Source organism: Sceloporus undulatus, chromosome 1 (genome assembly GCF_019175285.1).
Source record: "Sceloporus undulatus isolate JIND9_A2432 ecotype Alabama chromosome 1, SceUnd_v1.1, whole genome shotgun sequence".
Taxonomy (NCBI): domain Eukaryota; kingdom Metazoa; phylum Chordata; class Lepidosauria; order Squamata; family Phrynosomatidae; genus Sceloporus; species Sceloporus undulatus.
The window spans coordinates 82396676-82415874 of record NC_056522.1 but is presented as its reverse complement, the minus strand read 5'-3'; the positions used below and the strand labels follow the sequence as shown (position 1 = coordinate 82415874).

Sequence of the window (19199 nt, the reverse complement as noted above, 5' to 3'; positions counted from 1 at the left end):
TCCAGTCCATGCAGACAAAACTGAGCATGTGATTAATTGCTTGTAGAATAACTGAATGGATTTTAAGAGCAGCATTGTGGGAGAAGGGGGCACCACTGTGTAGCTACTATCAGTGTGATGGTTTGGGCTCAATTCTCTAGCTCATGAATCAAGTTTGTGATAACCATCTTTCCTAACTGACAGCAATTTGTTCAGCTAAAAAGGATTTCCCCCAAGTTTAACACTGTAGCCTCATTTAGTGGAAACTCCAGAACCAAAATATTCTTCAGGTACTTTGTGCATTTGGGTGGTCATTAGAATAAATGAACTTAGTCAAGTATGATAGCAAAACTAGGATAGGTGAGTGTTTTACATCTCTGTTCATTCAACATGGTACCCTAATGAAAATACATTAATCTTGCAATACTTTAATTTCTCTGACTTCAAATATGGTATGACAGGATGACAATCAGCCTGTGGATCCTTTCCAGCAATAATTCCCAAAAGTTTTCTATCATTCCCCATTTAACAGGGCAGGAAATGAGCAGCCCATGGGACCTAGGGAATCCCCAAGGCTGTTTTCATGGGTCCCAAGAGCCAATTTGGGGTCCAGTTTTCAAATTCAAAAAGAGCCAACAGAATCCTCTGATGTCTCTGATGGGAGCTATTCATGATTTCCCCCCTTTTGGGGACACCCTCAACTTTTTTTTAAAAAAAGGACTATTAAGATAGGCCCATATGGACCTTAAAAGGTGGCACTTGCCAATGCTTGAAAATGTGGGGAAATGGCCGATAATCCCACCCTAGGATAGTTTGAAGGTGCTATTCACCCTTTTTGTAGTGAATATTTTTGGAGCGGGGACTTAACTTCAACTTGAGAGGGGACTCAACTTCATCATTTGGGAAGCATAACATTATGTTAGCGTAGCTATGCTGGGACTTTTTCATACGGGGGAAAATTGAAAGGTTAAAGTGAGACCAATGTAGGGTCATCCAGGGCATTAGGACAACTTTGCAGCTGCTTTCCACATGACAGAATCCAGGGAGAATGTGAAGTGAACCAATAAATAAGCAAATTCGCAAAACTACCATATTTACATGTCCATTTTGCTTGCGAATTCACTCCCTTCACACAATGGCAGCTGTCTGAAAACCAAGCCTCCAGATGCCTTCTGTTTCCAGATTTCTCAGGGTGGCTTGCTGTAGGGAGAATGCTTTCTTCTTAAAGGGATAAACACACACTCCCCACTTTCTCTCGCTGGCTGCTTCTTCCTGCAGATTCTAATTAAGGGCACAGCTGGTGAGAGAAGGCAGAGAGAGGGGACTTTTGGCACTCCTCCTGGACAGGAGGGAGAAATGGAGGACATGTCATGGAAAAAGAGGGCATCTGGGAGTGTCAGCCCTCTGTGGACAGGCAGGTTTATGGACCCAGCCCACTCCTTTCTCTCTCTTTCTCTTGTGTGTGTGTTTCTTTGTACTCAGTTATTACTTGTTGTGTACCTTCAAGTTGTTTTCTACTGTATGGAGACCCTAAAGCAAACCTATCCTGGGGTTTGCTTGACAAGGTTTGTTCAGAGGAGTTTTGCCAGGGCTTTCTGCTGATGAGGCTGAGAGAGTGTGACTTGCTTGAGGTCACCCAATAGGCAGGGAAATGAATCCCTGGTCTCCAGAGTTCTAGTCCACCACACAAAGCTACATCCAAAACTTCTATCCAGGAACAGTGTCAAAACGTCCTCCATTTTGAGCATGCCTAAGAAGCATGCATTTATATTAATGCTTTTTGAATTTATTAATTTTTTTGTTTGTTTTTTAGTTGTCCTCCATTTACAAAGTATGTCCTACATTCGGGCCTAAATTTGGTCCTACATTTTTTTTACATTTGTCCTGGTTTGGAGGTAGACAACCCTATATGGAGGGGAAACACACCTTGTTGTAAAGAGATGCTAGCAATAGTTCCTTTCAACACAATCCTACATCCATGTACTGAGAGGTAAGTACCTGTAATTTCAATCAGACTGACTTCCAGGTAAGTGAGTTTAAGAATGTATTTTACTTCTCAAGAATAAAATACACCACAATAGTGATTACAAAGCCACTGGACTATCTGCTAATGCTTTAGATTAGTTCTGTCTCTATTTGGGGGGTCAACTGCTTACATAGAACACAACTACCGTGACATTTCCTATTTTTAAAAAAATAAAACCTGCAACCACAATGCTATTTAATACAGTATTTGGAATGAGAAGTGGCCAAGTTGGTGACTCATTGTGATGGATAGGTAACAACTCTATAGGAATACATTACTTTTGCAGTTGCAATAACCCCATTTTAGAGGTTGAAGGGAGCTGGAAACAGTCTTCTTTTGTCAAAATTATTAAATATGGCTTGAATTAAAGATGGGACTTCACTTCTTATTTCTTTTTGAACTTGCACTATTCTGAGGAGACCAGCATGAAGGACACATGTTTAAATATTTCATCTGCATGAACTGATATCTCTGCTCTCTGAGTCATATCCTGTCTCTTCTTAGTTTACACTGCATCTTAACCTCCCTCACCTATATTTTGCCCACCATTATTTTTTTGAAAGGAGCTGTTTGGTAATTTGACATGTATTATAAAAACAAAATGAAATGTTTTCTTTAAAAATAATAATAAATTTTTAAAAGGCATTTTAAGGTTGCAGATGTTCAGTAATTCTCATCTGCTCAGACCCATAAAAAAAGCTAAATTAAAACATTAGCCTTCTTACATTATGTTCATGACAGGTGCAGCCATAGCTCATGGGACATTACTAGTGAATCATTTTTTAAAAATGACTGAGCATGACCTCCACCATTTCTGAACAAGATCTTCATTGTTTCTTAGTTCTTTTGTACTCCCACAAACAGGCAAGCAGGAATATTTTACAAAATTGGCCCACATTCATAGATCTTGATAGTTTCCAAAAGGCACAAGGATATTTTTTTCTTTCTTTTCCTGTCTTGTGTTAGACTACTTAGTAGAAAAGCAGTTCCAAAGCAGACTCCCTCCAGCGGCTCTTTGGATCATGGTCCATATACCAAAGTGTTCTGTTCCACCAAGTTAAGCCAGGTGTAAGAAAGGGGCATAAGAGTTGGCAACTGGGGACTTGTACTTCTCCTGGATATGTCACATTCACAGAATTCTGTACTTCCTTTAAAATAGAAGCATCTCTTACATAATGAGAAAATCATAATGTACAGGCAAAAATATGGTTAGAATGGCAAACCCATTTGTCCAAAGAAGTAACTTTCTGTCTTGTTTTTTAATTTTTCTTTCTCTGTCTTACCTGTTCTAATGCTGCCTTACAATAAGCATTTCAGAAATCTTAAGGTTTGTGTAGAAGTAATTGCACAGTAGTAGCGTGTCTGCTACTGGTGGAACAGGTAACAGCAAAGTAAGTTACTTATGGGATTTTTTAAAAAATGGAAAAAACCTGTTTTTTCAAATGAAAAGAATTGTCCTCTTTCCCACCCTCCACCCAGTCATGTCCATCTAAGTTTATAGAAGCTCTGGTGGCACAGTGGTTAAATGCCAGTGCTACAGCTGTTCACAGCCACAAGGTTGTGAGTTCAATCCCAGGCAGGCTCAGGGTTGAATCAGCCTTGCATCCTTCCATAGGTTGCAAAAATGAGTACCCAACTTGTTGGGGGCAATTGGCTTATAATGATAAGCGGTATAGAAATGTACTTGCTATTGCTATTACTGTTTACAGACTTTCTAAAGCATTATTTTGTAAATGATAGTGCAGATAAAGACAATAATTATTGTACCATTATTGCAGTGGAAGGGGGTGTAGCTATGCACTCCAAAAGTATATTGAATTTGGGAGGAGGCACTGGCAAGCAGGTTACTAATTTTTCCTACTTGGATAAGGAAGGCAAATTACTCTTCCTATCCATTATCTTTCAAGCATTCTTAGATATGAAGACTCTTACAAGCACAATGTCTATGTAGAAGTGCCCTGTATGTGTTCAGTGTAGCTTACTCCCAAGTAAGTGTGCACAGAATAGTTTGGAAAGAGCCTTTATTGTTCCTGTGAGGGCTCAGCGACAGTAACAGTCTTAGTGCTTCATAACTGAGTAACTTCAAATTAGTAATTCTTTAGGAGGTTCAGCAACGTAGGAGTTTTAGTGAATCAATTTTCTACAACATTTCAGGGGGGAATCAGTCCAGAGCATAGCTCTCCTCCTATTCTAGCATCCATGGTTGTAGATGAAAGATATGGACTATGGCAGTTCTGCTAAGTTGCCCAGTGTTTTTATAGCTCGAGTGTGGGTATACACATTTTCAGTCTTGTTCTAAAGGCCACTTAAAAGCTTCTGCCAAAATGCATCCAGTGATGACTATTTCTTTTTGCAGATTCCATCCTTATGATTTCCATTCTGGTGGCTAAACTTAAGCTGGATCCACACTAGCAAAAAAATACATAACTACCTCTTTTCCAGTGATGTTGGAACACACAACGTACAACTGTTTTCACAGTGAAAGCTCTTCTTTTAAGCTTTAATGTGGCTCAGAAGAAATAACTTTTTACTCCACAGTTTTCAGGAAAACCCATTTTTCCTTCTTTTTTTCTGGATTGGTGTGGCACTGGGAGGCGAGATGTAGTTGAGGGATGGGACAAATTAGTGGGTGGTATCATCCATCCAGCAAGTGTGTTGTTGTCATTTTATTTTAAACATTTGGTGTGCAGACTTGAGAAATGGTGTTATGATATGTTTTCTGCTTGCCCTGACTATGGAGATTATCGCACTGGGGTTAAAATGTTCCCCAGTGAGTTCTAACGGGCGAGCACGGAGCGTGATGGGAACCCCACTGGGCCCAAAACGCTAGTTTACTGCACAGCGGAATGCCGCCGCGCATTCCCATCGAGCTCCAGGGGACGCCATTTCTGGGGACGCTTTGAAACCGTCCCCAGAAATGGCGTCCCCTGGAATCCGATGGGAACCTGATGGAAACGCTTGCTGGTTGTGGCGTTCCGCTGTGCAGTAAACTAGCATTCTGGACCCCATCGGGTTCCCGTCATGCTCCGTGCTCGCCCCTGTTAGAACACACCGGGGAACATTTTAAACCTGGTGCGATAATCTTCTATGATTAATACTCATGAAGAATGTCTCCTTCATCAATGTGGGAAGGAAGAGGGAGACTTGAGGAAATGCTGCATTGGAGCCCTTGTGTTTCCCCACTGAATAAGGGAAAATAATGCAGCTGGTACAACTGTGGGGTTGCCTTGCCTACCACCAGGGAGGTGACAATGACAACAGCAGCAACAACCAAATGCTGTGTTCTTTGTTTGAACTGGGAAGGTGGAGGCTCTTTGCTTTTGGAGCTGCTGAGCAACTAGGCTCATTATTTCCTCATACTCCCTGAGCTTTGCCAGGGCACTGACTAGGGAAGAAGCCTAGCAAAGAATCAACTGTGGTATGCTGACTCTGCTAGGCTATGCCTTGGTCACTGTCATGGCAGAGAGGGTGGAAATTGTTTGGCTGAGGCATCACTGAGTGACTACACTCATTATTTCTCCTCCTGCCCTCACTGTTTATGATCAGCAATGTTTGTGGTCAACGGTGAGGTGGTTTCAGGACAAGATAGATTCACCCCATGTGCACCACATTGAGTTCTTTTGAAGAAATGAAGACACAAAAATGATGAGTAAACTATATGATTTGGACGAGAGTTGGAATTTTATTTTACTTGTACAATAGTCAGTCTAAGATGTTGCATAAGGTGACTGAAACTGCTTAAAACACAACCCCTGCACTCCCCCATGACACTGCTGTATTTGCCACTGCCTCTGCTGTAGAAGAAGTCACCAGCAGCCCCTTCCCACTTTATTCTGCTGCCACTGCCATCCCATCTACCCTGGTTCTCTCTTCATCCTCTCCCTGCATCCTGTTCCCTCTGCCCCCACCCTCCCTCCACCCCGCATGTGCATGTGTTCAGAGAAATTTAAATTTCCCTTGCTTACACATGATCACTCACTGTGACACAAAGGTGACTGGATGGAGGAGCCACCCAAAGAAAGTGCAGGTTGAATGGTAAGGTTGATAGGAAATCAAGGAAGACTATTGGTTGATGGGCTTATGCATGCTGAGAAGAGGAGGGAAAGCACAGTTGCTGCCATAATGGGACGTAAAATAATTCCATTGAGACATGGAAAAACAACAATACCCGTTTGGATTGATTTGAATTCAGACACAGGAAGTGTGTGGCTATCAATACAATTTTAGTCCAGCTTATTACCAGTAGGTGTGATGATAACAGGGTGAAACCAGGGCAGAATACTGCACACTGGAGCAGGATTATTTTGCTGGTGCAGATCCACCCTTAAAGATCTATGCTATTTAAACATGCTGAAAGTAACTGGTGAGGCAGGCTTGTCTGCTCACTTCTTTCCTCTGTTTCGCAGTGAGGAATTATGGAACTAGCTGCTATTTATCTTGCCCATTGTAGGCAGGCACACATGGCCACAGCAGGATTGGCTTGAGTAAAATTCTGCTCTTTCCCAGCTCAAGCTCTGTTTACTGCAGATGCACTGCTGCAACCCAACACTGAATGTTTGTGTTTATCTTCCCCTCCTTCACTATCTTCCCATGCCAATGCTGCTAAAAAAAAAACCCAACTGTATCCAGCTAGACAGATGATGAAGAGGAAAGGGGTTCTAGGCAGGTGTTAAAAAAACCTTTTGAAAAAGGAACTCCGTTGTTAGAAATTCTGAATGTTATCACATTACTAAAGAAAGAGCAGAACCAGTGAGATAGAAGCAGCTTTTTGTTTACCTCTCCACAAGAATTTGTAGCACTTCCATTCTTCCTCCAGATGGAGATGGTCATAAAAGCATGCCTTTGGCCAAACTGTTTTTTCCCCCAGAAAGACAAAAGGCTTGCTTTTATTACCAAGTAATTTGAGAGCATTTGGAGAGGTAAACAGAAAGCCTCTTCTATCTCACTGCCTCTCGTCTTACTTTAGTAATGCGATAAGGCTCTTTGTCAATTGAAGTATGTCTGTACAACATTTGTGAGGATACAGTTCTTCAGGAAATTGTCCCAGGCAGGATGAAATAGAAATGACCTTTGCCATCCCAATATATGGAGTGAAGCCACTGCTTCAACAAAAGATAAAAGCAAGAGACACAAAATAATGGAATTCTCAAGTGAATTCACTCAGCTGACGAGACATTTCTTTAAATGACATGGAAGACAATATGCTCTTGTAGGTTTAATTTAACAAAATTTCATTTTATAGCCATGATGAAAAAAGCCTTAACATATCCATGAAATGAATTTGTCCCCACGCCTCTTACTTTGTTCCCTTCCAAACAGATACATGCAAGAAACCAGACATTTTGTGTGGCCAATGTATAAAGTAGCATTTTGCCAAGGAGGATTCTACACATGATCTTTGTATTATCCATTTTGATTACAGCCACATCCATAATAAAATGATCTTCTTTCAGTATAAATACAATTTCATTCAAGTTTAACAAGCCTCACCAGGCTTTCCCTTCTGCCTTTTTTCTCTTTTATTCCAAAGCACTCACCCCGATACCAGTGAAATTCGCTTCTCACAGCGATAACAGTTCTGCTACTCAGTGAACTACAGCAAGGGTTCCAAATGCATCTTCTGTAGCACACCACAGTGATTTGCAAAATTGAGAATAAATCAAAGTGGTGAAAAGATGCCATGTTGAGCTGGAAGCAAAACATTACATTGTGTTGCAAGAAGATAGCTAAGTACAGCTTGGCACTGGGGGAGAACTCAATCACATGAAATCTTGGTCATTCTGTCTTCCGATATAGGTCCATTAAAACAATCATTCTGAATCAGCAGGAAATTATCACCTCTTTTTTGCATTTAGTAGTACAGTAGTTGATATTGGTTTCTACACAGCATTGCTCTTGCCCTCATGCAACAAACTATTTCTCCAACCCTCCCTCTCTAAATCTATATTTAAAATGTGTCAACTTTCTCCAAGGCTCAGTGCAAACACCAAGGAAGGGGAGATGCCTCTAGGCAGAGCAACATAAGTTCATTCATCACTTGTGTTATGGATCCAATCTATGCCCCACATTAATCATTTCACAAGGAAAAATATTTTTAAACTGTTTTGGAAATAAAGATGTACATCCTTAAACTCAGTAATACAATGGTTCTATCTTTTATAGCCAGGCTTCTATACAAATTCCATCCCAAAACAGAAGATTATAAACAATATCTCTAGCAGTAATTTTTATCCTTATGTGGTTCCCCCTTCGCCCTTCCTGCTGTGTATACTCTCTCTTTGGCTTTTCTAGCCCCCCCTCTCTTCTGTGTGGGTCCACAGTGATGTTGTCATTTGTCTTGTTCATCTAGTGACACACATGGGATGTTTTGTGCTTCAGATTTTATTGTTTGGATGAGTAAATGCATTACCTGATTCCCTTGATCAGTGGTTTACACTTCTGTATAACTGATCATATCCATGGAAGGGCGGGGTAGAAATAAAATTTATTATTTTATTATTAATACTTTTCTTCTGTTTACTATTGAACAAAACTACTGCTGGTTTTCTTTTCTTTTCATAAACCCAAAACTCATCTTCAATGTTCTGTTCCTTAAAGAATTTATAAATAGTTGGCCAATAAACAAGAAAAACAGCTTTTGCAAAGAAAGGGGAGAGGTAGTAAGTTCCAGTTATGATGGCAGCTGGAATCTGGAACCAAATGGAGTGAATGATAGAGAGGGAGAATTAAAAACAGTACAGAATCAGAGCATAGAAGATAATGAATCTAGTCTAACCTAGTTGTCCTTTTCTAACTGTGGGTATCTCTTTGGAAAGACCATAACTGAATACTTAACATATGGTTTGTGTCCACAATGACTCCAAATTATATCACTGGTGTCTCAACTTTTTACCTGGAGAGTCGCCACAGTCAGTGTAAACCAGAAGTAGAGAAATTCAAACCATAGTGTTGAATCCAGCCCTCTTAGGGGGGGGGGCATTCTGACCCTTTGGTGTTCCCTACATAGACACACTCCTTCGCTAGAACACTATGACTTGATTTCCTAGCTTTTCTATGGATTCCTCCCTTTTTTAAAAAAAAAAATAGACCGAAGCAAAAGTTCTTCTCATCAGAATGACTTTTCTCTCCTGCATGTAGTATGGAGCAAAACCTTGTGTAAGTAAAATTATTTAAACCCGCCATGCTTGACTACCCAGTCCTCCCCTCCAATACTTTCTTGCTGCCTCCCAGTATGCACTACCTGAGGCCATTTTCTTGCCCTGGTTAATGGCTGGACCATCCTGCTGCCACATACATGACAAACAGGGAGATGAGAAATGCACATTCCTTATGTTCACCACCATGTAAGCTATGCAGAATGAGTAAGTTGCAAATATAGAGTGAGTGGTTTGTAAGCTGGGGATGCTATATGTCGGCAGTCCTGTTCATTTCTCCACAACCCTGTCCCTGATTCTAAAATATTGTGATCAAGATGGCCTACATAAATGAAACCCAACAACAAATTTCCCTGTAAAGGCCAAATTCTGCTAGCAGCTCTTTTATCTTTATAGCAATATAACAATAGCAAGTACATTTCTATACTGCTTATGAGTGCACTCCCTAAGCAGTTGATAATTTGTAAGCCAATTTCCCCCAACAAACTGACCTATGAGAGGATGGACCAATGAGAGGATGGAAGGCTGAGTCGACCTTCAAGCCCTCCAGGATCGAACTTATAACGTTGTGGCTGCAGGACCAGCATTTAACCACTGCACCACCAGGGCTCCTACCTTTCCCATATGTTTGCCTTTTTAAAAGGCACCTTCACCTGGAATCCAGTTCTGGGCACCACAATTCAGAAAGGATATTGACAAGCATGTCCAAAGGAGGGCGATCAAAATGGTGAAGGGTCTAGAAACCATAATCTATGAAGAGAGACTTAGAGAGCTGAGTATGTTTAGCCTTGAGAAGAGAAGGTTAAGAGGTGTTATGATGGCCCTGTTTAAATATATCAAGTGGCATCTTATTGAGGTTGGAGCAAGTTTGTTTTCTGCTGCTCCAGAGAATAGTACCCAGAGCAATGGATTCAAACTAAAGGAAAAGATATGATCTTTGGAATAGCGGTATATAAATAAAACAAATTATTATTATTATTATTATTATTATTATTATTATTATATTCCAGCTCAACATTAGGAGGAACTTCCTGAGAGTAAGAGCTGTTTGACAGTGGAACACACTCTTGGAGTGTGGTGGAGTCTCCTTCTTTGGAGGTTTTTAAACAGAGGCTAGATGACTTCATGTTGGGGGTACTTTGATATTGTGTTCCTGCATGGCAGGGGGGTGGACTGGATGGCCCTTGTAGTTTCTTCCTGCTCTATGACTCTATTATTGCAAGACTGGGATAGATTTGGGCCCAAAAAAGTTAAAATGGATCAGGAAGACAAAAACTATTAACAAGGGTAGGAATTCTAAAAAGCACACATGTGCACGTATGCACATAATACTACTGCCACTCACCTACACCTCCATCACCCTCACTGCTTCGGAGAGCCTCCAAACCTGCTCCAGCATGCATCCAGGTCCTGAATACATTGTTCTCAAAAGAAGTCACCATTGGCCTACTGTCCTGGGAGGACTGCCTGTACAAGTGCCCAATCTACAATGTCTTATTCTATAGAAATACCTTCCGTAGCTAAGTATCGGGTAAAGATGGAATGATGATTCTTCTTACTCCTCAGGCAGTATGAGGCCACTGTTGCCAAAAGCATGATACATCTTTTCACAGTGACTTCCTTTGAGGACCTCTCAGAACAATGTATTTGAGAGATGGATGAATGCTGTACAAATTAATACAGCTGCTTGAATCATTCTGATCTTGGGGCACAATGACTATGAGAAATGTATGATAACAGGTAAATACCTCCATGATTAGGAAACACTGGTGGAGTGGAGGCAAGGCTCATAGAGTTGGAACACCAGGATCTTTTGATGAGAAAGGGCTACACAACGGCTTCTTCAAACCTCTCTATTCCCACTGATCTCACCTAGAACCCTCACAGCATTGTAGGAGCAAAAACTGATTTTCTTAACAAAATATCTATTTACTAGATTTTCTCAGCAGAATCATGACCACCATTATTTTTTATTTATCTGTGGTATATTGTTGTGAACTATCCCTGTTGTAATATCATGTTATTGTAGAGTGATGTGATCACTCAGTGATGTGGGATGGGTGCACAATCAAGTCATTAGCTTTACAAAATATCTGCTTCAAAAGGAGTTGAACATTTCTAGAATTGTGGGGTTTTTAAACATGAATTAACACAGCTGCCTGAATCATTCTGGTCTTGGGGCATGAACACTATGGGAAATGTATGATAAGCTCCTGCATTTTAAAATTCACATGAAGACACTTCATGTGAAGTTGGGAGTTGAGAGCCACTTTGGAAATGGCATGCTGCCTCCCCTCCGTCCCCCACTTTTCCTTGCACAATCTTGCACTCTTTTCAACTAAGGATAATGCAGTACAATCTGTGTGAGGGGGAAAACAAGCCTAAAGTGAATGAGAACAAGACAAAAAGGGTTTGAGCTCTGGAAAATGTCTTCTGGGATCTTTCTCTCTGGAGATCTGATATGGGCCAGAAGATTTGCTGCTGGAGACATTAAGCTGTGCATCTTCACCTCTTGAAATTATACATTTGTAAACATATTCAGACATTACAAAAAGTTTTCAATCTTATTTGAAAGGAAATGAAATGTGAGTAAATACTGTACTTCAGTACTTCTCACCATTTGGGGAAGTGGTGCTGTGATGTTAACTGGGATAATCAGGAGCAAACTAAACATTGAGGGAAATGTGTATTCCCTGTCATTAACTTGTTTTGCCTCTTACAATATGGTTTAATTAGAGATACATGCCTCAGCAATAAGATTTGCACATTGGGTGTGTGCTTATCTTCCAGTGGCCAACCAGGAAACAAAGCACATAAAATGTCATAGAGGCCAGTCACGAAGTATGAAAAACAGATATCTTCCAACACTCAAGATAGCACCTCTTCTACTGAATATATGGTTTACTTTAACCCACAAAGTTCATTGGATGATTAAAGCAGGTGAGAACTTCCATTGCTGCTGACCTTTTTAAAGGATCCTACTCCTACTAAGCAATATAAGATAGCAATATAATAAAAAAACTATCACAAACAATGAATGCCAAATATTACTCTTTGAAAAGGTATAATTCTTCCAAAACCATGAGAAGTAAGATGGAAAACCCCAAACACTCAAGTGTCAATTGCCACTTCCAAAAGGTCTAGAAACTTTCTTTGTTGTAGTAAAATTGAACACCTCTTGGATCAGCTGATGAATACAAATTGCACATCTTCTGAAGCCTTTGAGAAACACTTTTAGGTCCACAAAAGAAAACACCAATGCTGTCACTACAAAGAAAATTAAGACAGAAAAATTCATTTTAATAGCTTTTTCTTAAAAACAACACCACCACCACACCTCTATGTTCATTTTAAGGATGCATGCAGACTGATTGAAAGGTCCTAGATTCTGTTCCTATTCTAATTTTGTATCAGGTTAAAATAAATTGACCAGGAGCTGGCAGTAAATATTATGGGATAAAGAAAAGGCATATTGATCTCCTAAATGAAATTTGAAAACACAGCAACAAAATGTGGGACTTTCTGGTCTTTTCAATTAGTCTGATGAACCCTAAGAGAATTTCAGGTTTCCCAAAGAGCCAAGAGATTTATAGGCATCTGTGGTATGTGCTTAGAGATGAGGTTTGTGCCATGGTGCCATAATGTAGGAGTCAAATTCAGCATCAAGGACAAGATTGGATTAGACCTGGAACAACAGCCCTCATGAGGATTGTGGAGACCGCCACTGTATGACAGAAGCAGTAAAGAACAGTCTATACTCATGTGAAGTTCAAGGCTTTCATTGCCGGCATCCATAGTTTTTTGTGAGATTTTCGGGCTAAGTGGCCATGTTCTAAAAGAGTTTATTCCTGACTGAACTTAGTGGGACTTTCTTATGAGTAAATATGCTTGAGATCACATCATTTTTCCCCTTCAAGAATGATTACAGTGCTATCCTATTCATTTCTAGTATGAAGGATGTAGCCACTGACTTTTTTCCCTGGTAAGGAGGCATAGGTTTGCAGAATGAAACTCTTTTCTTCCCCACTGGCAACTGAAAAATTGGACACTACTAAGAAATCACTGCTTTGTCCTTTATTGTTGTGACTGATGAAGACAAACATAAGTTGCAATTATTTCCTCGGAGGTTTGGGCAACAAAGAAGCTTTTCTAAGCTTTTCCTACCACAAACTCTTGAAGTTTAACTTAGACCTTTCAAGCTGAGATGAACTAATAACATGAGAGCATTGTCTTTACATCCACAGCCAATTATGTTGGGGAACAAACACATCCTTGACATCATAAGAAAAAGGCCTCACTGTTTATCTCTTTAATAACCATTTTCAAGGGAAATTAATGTTACTTTGTCCTTTGTGCTGAACAATAATTGGATTGTGTCTTTCAGTTATAGCTGGACAAATGCCAAGATATTGAAATGCTTCTAAATATTAGATTTTCTTGTCCAAAAATTAGATTTGATTGGCATCGTCTATGCAAGATTTCTTCGTTTGAGGCTTTAATTCACATAAAGATGCTTTCAGCATAAGAACACAACTTAAATTATTTTTAAAAGGGTCACCGCTGGAGAAGTACAAACCCCCTTTCATACCTTATGCTGCAGCATAGGGATGTTGCTCACTTATTTGCCTTACCTGGGATGATTTTCTGCTATTTGTTTGAATTCATTGTCCCAGTTTGGTCTTCCATAGAAGGTCTTTTGTCTCAGGCCAGTAATTACATCCACCTTTTCATCATAATGCAAGGCAATATGAGTGGCCTATATTGCAGTGAATCCAAAGGACAATATGTTAGCATCAACAAGTTGTAGCCTCTCATTAGAATCAACAAGGGAAAGGTATAATATAAAAAGAACTTTTGCTTTCTCTTTCTCCGAGTCACTCCTTATTTCTTCCCCTTCTTTAGCTTAGAGATTCCCACATGGATCTCAGTAAAATTTTAATACAATAATACATGATTCACAGGAGTTTGGGCTTTTTGCACCCACCACCTAAAAAACTCCTTAAACTCTGCAGAAAAAATCTTTGTGATTTTTATTAGAGTATCCACTGAAATCCTCAGAAATGCAATAATTTTTTTTCTATCAGCTTTCTTCACTGTCCAGCTCTTACATTCATACATGGTGATGAGGAATACAATGGCTTGGACTTTCCTCACTTTAGTGTTCAGATACAAATAGAAATGAAATTTACATAGGAAAGTGAAGAAATTAACCATCAATGCAAACATGCAAAATGTGCACCAGTTTGCATAGTACATTTACATGTAAACTAGTCCTCTGCATTATCATACTCTAATCATGAATTAAAATAAATGGTTTGGATCTTTTGATCTAAATTTTGTGATTCTTCAACCCCGAGGGACTAACAAAAAGCAAGTAGTAGTTTTGTAAAAACCCACCAGAACTAGGCTTTGAGTAAAGAACCAACTGGGAAAAGTAACATATTTTGGCTCTTTGGCACTGTTGCTCATTTAATCAACAAATATTTCATTACTTAAATATTTTAAATATATAGTACATTTAAAAAAACTGTACTCTTTTACGTTTTGAAAGCTGCCTTGGGTTTCAGATTGGAGAAAAGATGGGAAATAATAACTAATAAACAAATTATAGAATTTGCCATGACTTATCTCTATAAAAAGGGTCCAGAGCCTGATTGCACACACACACACACACACACAAAACAACAACAACAACAACAACAAAGTGGAAATAGAGCTGGAGTATAGTGGCTTTCTCTGTGCCTTACCGCACTATGTCACTGTAGTAAACGCGATCAATTCGTATCCCGGGGTACCACTGTATTATATTGCTTCAGTTCTCTTCCCATGGGAAACAGTTGTAAAAGCATGCCTTTAAACAGATTTTTTTTCCAGCTACAAAAAATGATACCCTTTTAATAATCGTCTCCCATGGAAAGAGAACTGAAGCTCTACAGTGTCACGCAGTAAGACATGGAGAAAGCCACTACAGTGCGCCCTTGCTTTACTCGGGGATTTGTTCCAGACCCCTCCGCGTAAAAGCAAATAGTGCATATGCTTCAGCCCCATTGTACTATTTGGCTCAATTTTTGCTTTGTTTCTTGTGCAATAAGGCTCCTAGACATACTATGGATTATAGCACTTGTATTACATTATGTCTGCTATGGCTCCATCCTATGGCATTCTGGGATTTGCAGTTTAGTGAAGGACACTTAGAATTCTGGCCCAAAGTACGTTTGTACCTCACTATATTACAACATCCAGGAACCCATAGAATGGAACCATGGTAGTTCAAGTGGAATAACAGCACTATAAATGTGTGGTATGAATGGGCCCATGGTCAGCCACAGTTGATTGAATGCCATACCCAGTGCACTCTTTTACTCATCCTCTCTTCTCTTAGCTCTCTTCCTCTGTATTATTTTCTCCTCTAGCCTTAACTCTCTTTCAGTCCCTCCAAGGCATTTTCCTGTCTCTTGGAGGCTGCTGCCACACTGTAGTATTAATGCAATTTGACACTGCTTTAGCTGCCATGGCTCCATTCTATGGAATCCTGGGGTTTGTTGTGGCACCAGAGCTCTCTGACAGAGAAGGTTAAATATATCACAAAACTACAAATCCCAAAATTCCATAGCATTCAGTCATGACAGTTAAAGTTGTGTCAAACTGCAATAATTCTGCAATTTAGATGTAATCTCAGCTATGCTTCAGCCTTACACTGTTTTTGAAAGATATCCTCCCCCTGCATCAGTTCAGAGCAGCCTACACACTGGACTGGGGTGGGAATGTTCTGTCTGGAAAACAACTGAAGGATAGCCCAGCTTCACGCTTAAGTTACTCTGGAAACAGTTCCCAATATCTTATGGTTTCCTAGCAACAGGGGTTGACTCTCTTTCCAACCACATCAGGCTGTTCTATAAAACAGCCTGTATAGTGATATATAAGTGGTGGCAGAAATATATACCACCATAAAGAGAAAATCAATGGTAGCCAAACCCCTTCTAGATTAACTGGTGGCAAGCTGGCCATTTTCCTACCTGAGCTAAAGTGGAAGATGAGGTGCTTCCTCCCATCTCCAGAAAGAAAAACCAACTGAACTGATGATTCAATCTTACTTTGGCTGCCTCTGCACTGTAAAATTAATGCAGTTTGACACTGCTTTAAATGCCATGGCTCAATGCTGTAGAATTCTAGAATTTGCAATTTGGTGAGATATTTAGCCTTCTCTGTCAGAGAGCTCTGGTGCCACAACAAACTCCACATCTCAGGATTCCAAAAAATTGAGCTATGGCAGTTAGTCAAATTGCATTATTTCTGCAGTGCAGATGCAGCCTTGAGCAATGAGACACCATCTCCCCATGCATCTGAGGCTGACAGGCTGGACACATGGCAAGCATAGCCCTGTTCTATCATACCTCACTGGCATTCCTCACCCCCCTGAAACTGCTGTCTGACCTCCTGCCCAGCATCTGTTGTTTGCCTAATGATAGGGCTGGTGCTGCTGAACCATGGGGAAAAATGGAATGGAAGAAGGAAGGAAGGAAGGAGGGTAAGTGAGAAATGAGCTAGAGAGTAATGGGCTTGGGAGCAGTTGCAGATCTTTGTATTCGTACAGATATAAAGGACCTTGCCATTAAATAGTTTATGTGGGACTTGGAGGCACTATACTTGGAATGAATACTTTCAAAAGACAAATGTAAGTACTATTATTTATTTTAAGGAAGCTATGTTTTATGCGATTAAGCATTCATTTGATTACTGTTCCTTAGGCTGCAGTCCTGGAAAAGTAAGATTCAGTAACTCAGTCCCATAAGATTTCATTTATACCTGACTTTCATCCCAGCTGGTAAGAAATATGTGATAACTTAGAAAATGGGCTTTCCCTTTCTTAGTCATTTGTGCTTCCAGCAAGCACAGGAGATCAGCAAACCACTCAAAGGCAGATGGATCTCGGCAAATCCAATAGAAATAAACCTGTCAAGGGAAAGTAAAACAATTCAACAAAGTGCAAGCTTTCATCGTGCATCCTGTATGACTCTTAAATTATTTATTTGGAGGTAAGTGGCTAATCTTATAGCTGACCGTGGTAGTCAGGTGTAAATTTATACTTGATTTTCTATCCAGTATTCACAATTCAAGGTTCCCTTGTTTTGAAGCATACTCTAGCATTCATTCTTAGACAGTTCTGACTGATTTTTTTTTTTTGTATAAGATTGAGACACTCTTTAATGTTTATTGAAATAGATTCTAGTAGTATGAACACTAGAGAAGGGAGATGTGGCTCAAATATTGTCTAAGCCATTACACTAGGGATAAACTTGGGCATTTACTATTACAGTTACAACTGACTATGTAGGATATTTTGAATATTCAAACCACCTGACATCCACTCACAGTAATTCTTACAAAAACACACCAGTTATCTCAATAAATGGTACCACAAGTCTATGTGGCTGATCTTTACTTTATCCCCACATTACAGATGAAGAGCTGAGGGCACATCTTCTACAGTGGGCACTCAATCTGGGCCAGTCTAGAGCATTATGCCCTACACTGGTGCCGGACTGACCACGGCAGTGACCACACGCACCGGACTGAACCAGGTGATTGTTGTGCATGTGGGCCACCCAGGCCCACATCACAATGGCCCACTGCCCTGTCCTCTCAGTAGCACTGTTGTTTTCTTGCGGGCAGGAGCTCTCTGTGGGAGCCTGCCTGGCTCACTGTCACTTCTGCTGAGGTCAAAAGAAGCCACCCTTCCATGTGGTCAGCAAGGAGGAGGTCATTGTCCCACCTCCTTGATCACAAGAGATCCCCATTCTGACCTTAGTAGAAGTGGTGGCACAGTTGGCAGGCACTTGCAGGGAGCTGCTTAGTTCATAAGAAAGTGATGACACCTCTGAAGGGGATCCATTCCCTTCCCCGCACTTCACAGTGCAGGGTGAGGGGGATGGTGCAGCTCTTAGCATGTGGACAGGCTGAATCAGACCTGATCCAACTGACCACACAGCCAAAGGAACCAGAAGCACTCTGGGTTTTCTGGAAGCCTCCATAATTTTCTGATTTTGCTTTCTTCAGACCAAAGTCAGGTTAAGGTCTGAAAACATGGATCCTCCGTGGAAATATCTGTATGCCATGGAGACTGCCAGCACAGGCTTTGGGGTGAGTGTGGGATCTTTCACAAGTGTAGACAAGCCCTGAGATAATAGTGGCATGCTTAAGGTAAACAAATGGCTCAAGGATGAGGTGACATTAAAACTAGAGGTTACCTGGACCACACCTCCCTGTGTTGTGTACCACGTCTGCATTTAATTATTATCATGATTTCAGGTACAATTATCATCCATTCTCCACCAATAAAACAGGAGCATTATCTTCACATTTGGCCTTTTTAGTCATCAACGCGCTTGTAGAAAGCGCGGGATGAGTCCTTCCTGAATCTTCGTTTGCAAAGTAAAGTCAGAGAGATTAGTCCAGTTGAGTTCAGTGAGACCCAGATCCAGATAAATGTGTATAGCTTTGCTCTGTTAATGGCATGCCTCACACTTATGACAAGTAATCCAGATATCGTCCCTCAAAGTAATGTTCCGGTTTGAGAAACAGTTTTCACAAGCACTAGCAGTGAAATAACTTGTTGCCCAGAAAATGAAGTTATTTCCCTAGCTCAGAATGCTTTCATGTGCTGCAGAATGTGATTACGAGTGGCACCAAGAAAAAAGCAATAGAGGCCTGAAACCTATTGATTAATTTAAATTAGAGCAGACTCATTAATTAATTGCTGAAAGGTGAGTCCACACAAAGGTAAATCTCATCAATTTTAATGTGTCTGCTGTTTTTGTTTTTGTTCAAGTCATTCCCAGCTTATGGCAACCCTAAGGGAAACCTACCACTGGAGTTTCTTGCCAAGATTTGTTCAGAAGGGGGTTGCCTTTGCTTTGCTCTGATGCTGAGAGAGTGTGACTTGGCCAAGGTGACTCAGTGGGTTTCCATGGCTGATCAGGGATTTGAACCCTGGTCTCCAGAGTCATAGTCCAATGTTAAAACCATTACACCACAGATCT

At 40.5% G+C, this 19199-nt stretch overlaps 1 protein-coding gene across 1 annotated transcript in view; it reads right to left on the bottom strand.

Moving 5' to 3' along the window:
• Positions 1 to 12289: 12289 nt before the first annotated feature.
• The window catches only part of NOX3 (NADPH oxidase 3), a 40030-nt gene continuing 33120 nt past the window's right edge, over positions 12290 to 19199 (bottom strand). The window contains exons 11-13 of the mRNA XM_042444866.1: positions 16966 to 17112; positions 13791 to 13915; positions 12290 to 12426 (exon numbers count right to left, since the gene is read on the bottom strand). Coding sequence (XP_042300800.1) covers positions 12300 to 12426; positions 13791 to 13915; positions 16966 to 17112 — 399 coding nt within the window. The 3' untranslated portion in view covers positions 12290 to 12299. The remainder of the gene's footprint in view (positions 12427 to 13790; positions 13916 to 16965; positions 17113 to 19199) is intronic.